The following is a 4,614-nucleotide window of genomic DNA, read 5'->3' as shown; positions in this document are numbered from 1 at the left end:
AGGCTGCCACAGGGTTTGTCACCCGTACTTGACGTGTTGCTCAGCCCCCGACTGTGCCTGATTGTCTGTCTCTGGCAGTGTCCACACCTCAAGTCATGAGCACCAGGGACAGCCTGGATTCCCTCAAATCAGTCCTAAGCTTTCTGCCAGGCTTCACCTTTCGTTCCACATCTTGTTCCCAGCCTGCCTACTGTTCACTGCTCCTCAGGCCAACCGGTGCCAGCCTACAATGCACACAACTGGGAAAGCAAAGCTCTTGGCAAGAGCACAAGCCATGCCCCGAGTTCCCTGTCAGTCCCCCATCCCCAGCAGGGAGCATCCCTTTGTGGTCAGGGATGGCACTGTGAACAGCCAGGACTCACTTGGTCCTGGCTGGGACTCATCCTACACTGGAGGAACCAGAGAGGGACCACACAGTGGAGCCAGCAGGGTGAAGGGAGCAACTCCTGCTAAGGCAGCTTCACTCAGTCAGGCTTTGCCAGGCTCGTGTCTAGCTCAGAACCAGCTGCAAGGCTGCAGTGTAAGGAGGAAAATGGCTGGATACACATCCCCTCCCTGCCCACCCCCCTGCAGCACACACAGGAGCAAGCAGATTAGAGCAGGGAACAGCAGAGGAAGCAGCCATTGCAAGTTTTGGTTTATTTCACTACACAGGGGGCCGAAAACAAAACAAACCAAGCTATAGCTGTTAGCTGAACTTAATGGCTTTGACTTTGAAGTCACCCTCCACAGCCAGGTATTCAATTTTCTCCATGCCCAGCCGATTTGGGAACTTGAACTCTGCCTCGGGCAGCTTCACCGTGGCCTCAGCTTCATCGAAGGAGATGCATATCTGTAGAGAGCCATGAGAGAGAAGGAAGGACGGGAGGAAGGAAGGAATGAAGCTGACACATCACAGCTCCCAGGCCTTGCTCACTCCCACTGCCTCCCGTCTGGGCGCAGGAGAGGTGAGGTGCTCAGCAGCTCAGCCCCCTCCCTGCCAGCAGAGGCATAGCAGGGAGGAAGCTTCTGCAGCCGTGGGATGAGACAGACCCACCCCCAGTCTGAGCTCAGTGCTGTTGCTGCTCTGAGGGGCACAGCTCAGCCCAGAGTGGGGCACTGAGCAGCTGGGCTTGACTTGGGCAGTGCAGCTCTGGACACTTCCTTGGCTCTTCCCCTGGGGCTCGTTCCCCTTTCCATGCCTGCTCCTTCTGCCCCACACAGGCACAGGGCAGCATAAAGAGCTGTGCCCTTGGCCACTCGGTGCCTGGGCCCAGTGCGCACCCCTGGGGCCTCACCTCAATCTTGTCACCATGCTGGAAGGGGAAGTCAGCCTTCCTGTCCTCCTCCCCCCACACGCCATCCTCCTTGGAATTGCACACGATGGTGTTGACATCCCCGTGGCAGTCAAAGCGAGGGTTGAAATGCAGCATGAGGGTGCTGCTGTCCTTCCCCACGTTCACAGCAAACCTGGGCAAACAGAGCTAGTGCAGAGGGTGCCTGTGCAGCAGCTCCAGCTGCCAGTGCTGGCAAGCTGAACACAGCAGGGGCTCTGGCTTCCCCCATCAATCCATTCACCACCTCACTCACCCTTTGGCATCAGACTGGATCTTCCCTTTGACCTTGATGCACTCACCAGGCTCAACATCCAGCTGAGTAACAACCAGTCCCTGCAGGGCCAAACCACAGGAGTTAGTCTATCCCAAGGCAAGGCTTCCGATCCTGCTTGGGCCAGGGCACACAGCAGCTGTGGCACACCCAAAGATGAGTTTTGTGCTAGGGGAAGGGCTGAGTCAGGCCCCTGCCTGTCCCAGCAGCCACGGGGGTCTCCCGCTCCCCTAAGCAGCATAAGGTGACAAGGAGGTGGGGTGGGGTGGCCCTGGCTGGATGCCAGGTACCCACTAGAGCCGCTGTCACAACTGCAGGGGGGAGAAAATACAACAAAAAGCCCATGAGTTAAAACAGAGACAGGGAGGGAGAGGTCACTCACTGATTACTGTCACAGGCAAAACAAAGTCAACTTGGGGAAAATAATTTAATTTATTACCGATGAAAATCAGAGCAGGATAATGAGAAGTAAAACAGGCTTTAAAAATGCCTTCCTGCCACTCCTTCCCGGGCTCTACCTCTTCCCCGTCAGTGGCACAGGGAGGCAGGGAAGGGGGACGGTGTTTGTGCCTTTGCTCGAGGAGAGGAACCTTCCCCTGCTCAGTGTGGGTGCCTCCCACAGCGCTCCCCTCCAGTGAGTCCTCCCTGTGAGCTACAGCTCTTCACCACTGCCCCGACACGGGTCCCTTTCCACGGGGTCACAGCCTTCCTCGGCCATGCCCTGGGCTGCAGGTGCATTTCTGCCTGCCTGTTGACATCCGTGGGCTGCAGAGAGGCGGCTGCCCCCCCACGGCCTTCAGCACAGGCTGCAGGGTGCTATCGCAGAGCCACTCCTGCCGTCCCTGATGGGCTCGGCCTTGGCCAGCGCCGTGTCCGTTCCTGGAGCTCTGCCGACACGGGGGAGGCTCTGGCAGCTTCTCACAGCAGCCACCCCGGTAGCCCGCTGTGTTACCAAAGCCCGGTCACACAAGCCCCGTACTGAGCTACCTAAGCGTGTGCAGGGGCAGGTAGGGAGGCAAAGTGCGAGTCAGCTGGCTTGGGCGCTGTCCCCCCAGGCAAAGTGCGAGTCAGCTGGCTTGGGCGCTGTCCCCCCAGGCAAAGTGCGAGTCAGCTGGCTTGGGCGCTGTCCGCCGGCCCCCTGACGGCCCCCGTGCCCTCATGCCTGCTCCCCGCTCTGCCCGCACACAGCCTGCCCAGCTCAGGGTTCCTCGAGTCCCTGCGCCCTTATCCCCGCGGCACGAACTCTGCTCCGCCTCTGGAATGCAGCCGCTGCGCCCGGGGGGTCTTTCGAGGAAAGGAAAGCTGCGGGAGCAGGGGCGGGTTAGAGTACACTGCCAGCCTGCTTTCCTCTCCTGTTGCATTAAGAGTTAACCCACTCCTGCACCCAAAAGGCATTTTCCAGAAGAAAAATACACAGATTAAGGGAAAAAAGTATAAAGAGTCTGGAAACAGTAGAGTTGCAAACGGACCCAAACCTTTAGAGTACTTGAGAATAAAAACATTCCTCAGCTTCCCCACTTAGATAACATGCTAGAGAAGAGAAGTACGGCTGGTCTGCCCTAACTGTTCTTCCCAAAGCCATACATCAGCTTTACATTTCCTCCTGTCCGCCCATCTCTAGCACCACCTCAAACCCCACAGGCAGCCCAGGCGAAATCCCAGTCCTGCTTGGCACAGCAGCCCGGCTCGCAGGCGGCACTCACTTTCTCCATGCTGCGGACACCGGCCCCGGCAGGCAGAGCAGCCCGAGCCCCTCTCCCGGCACGGAGTGACGCAGCGCCGGGCTCGGGCAGCTGATCCAGCGGGCAGGACCATCACATGCTCGGGGGGGACGGGCAGAGCGGGATTGATAATCGCAGCTGCTGGGCTGGGCCCCGAGCCTCGCAGCCATGGACAGGGGGCGGCGGGAGACCTCTGTCGATACTGCTCTTTGCAGGCAGCCTGTGTGTGGTACTAAGAGCTAGTGATTGCTTGCTTCTGCGTGATCCGTGCTGTAAGCTCTCCCAGCTGCTGTGCAGGATCCCAGGAGCCGGGTCCCGGTGCTAGGAGCCAGGTGGCTGCTTTTTGTTCGGCGATCCTGTCTCAACTCAGGGCTGGAGTCCTCGTGTTCCTGCTGCCAAGTGGCTGTCTCTGTGGATACGGGTGGATGCGCTCTCCCAGCCCAGCCTGGTGGGAGACACTGGTACAAAGCCTCGCTGCTTGCAGTTCAGTGAATGCCGAGGGCTTGGTGCAGCCCGTGTCAGCATTTCAGCAGCGCCTAAAAGGTTAAGGTTGGCGGTGTGGGGCTCTTAAGTAGATGTGAGAATTCAGGCTGCGGCTTTTGAAAAGTAGCACGATCTCGCTGGTTCCATTCCAGTTGCAGAAGGCTCCGGAGGGAAAAGAGAAATGCTTTGTTAGGGGAGGAAGAGGCCGGGCAGGGCTGTGTGCAGCCGGCAGGACCGGAGAGGAGGCTGATATCCCCGAAGGTGCCCAGCGCCTGCCATTGCCCGAGCACGACTGCCCCGGGGGCTGGGCAGGGGCAGCGGCTGCAGCGCTTGGTGGAGCCGTGTGCCTGGATCGGCGTGTACCTTTCCATGTGCTTTAGCAGGGTCCTCAGGATCTGTGCCTCAGTTTCCCTGAGGCCTGAAGTGACGCTGATGACACGCAGCTCCTCGATGCTGCCTGTAAACCCGCAGCGAGAGCTGCTCTATAAGCACAGGGTGCTGCTTGCTGGCCTGAGCCATGACCACTCTTGGGAGGGCCGCACCGGGCACCTCACAGCGCAGAGCAGGAGATTGTGGCTGGGTGGAGGTGGGAAACACTCTGCCCTGCAGGGGGCTGCTGGAACTTCATTAGAGCTGGTACAGGAACAGCATCCTGCCCCAGTTACCCCCCAAACCCATTTCAGAACATTCCTGTGGCGTTTCAGCAAAGCTGAGCTGCCTTTTTACTAAAAAGTCACAAGCTCGGATTGCAGCCCTGTGAATGGGGTGCATAAAAGAGGACAAAATGCTGACTGAAAGCGCTGTGGGGAAAATCCTGCACATG

General features: G+C 58.8%; 1 protein-coding gene across 1 annotated transcript; it reads right to left on the bottom strand.

Moving 5' to 3' along the window:
* Positions 1 to 620: 620 nt before the first annotated feature.
* LOC102067680 (16 kDa beta-galactoside-binding lectin) lies at positions 621 to 3,691 on the bottom strand. Its single transcript, XM_005495156.4, has 4 exons — positions 3,291 to 3,691; positions 1,570 to 1,649; positions 1,278 to 1,449; positions 621 to 832 (listed from the first exon to the last, which is right to left on the bottom strand). The coding sequence occupies exons 1-4, from the start codon at positions 3,297 to 3,299 to the stop codon at positions 689 to 691; spliced, it is 405 nt and encodes a 134-aa protein (XP_005495213.2). The 5' UTR covers positions 3,300 to 3,691; the 3' UTR covers positions 621 to 688.
* Positions 3,692 to 4,614: the final 923 nt, after the last annotated feature.

Source organism: Zonotrichia albicollis, chromosome 5, assembly GCF_047830755.1.
Source record: "Zonotrichia albicollis isolate bZonAlb1 chromosome 5, bZonAlb1.hap1, whole genome shotgun sequence".
Lineage (NCBI taxonomy): Eukaryota > Metazoa > Chordata > Aves > Passeriformes > Passerellidae > Zonotrichia > Zonotrichia albicollis.
The sequence above is the reverse complement of the archived record's forward strand: the minus strand, read 5'-3'. Positions and strand labels throughout refer to the sequence as shown.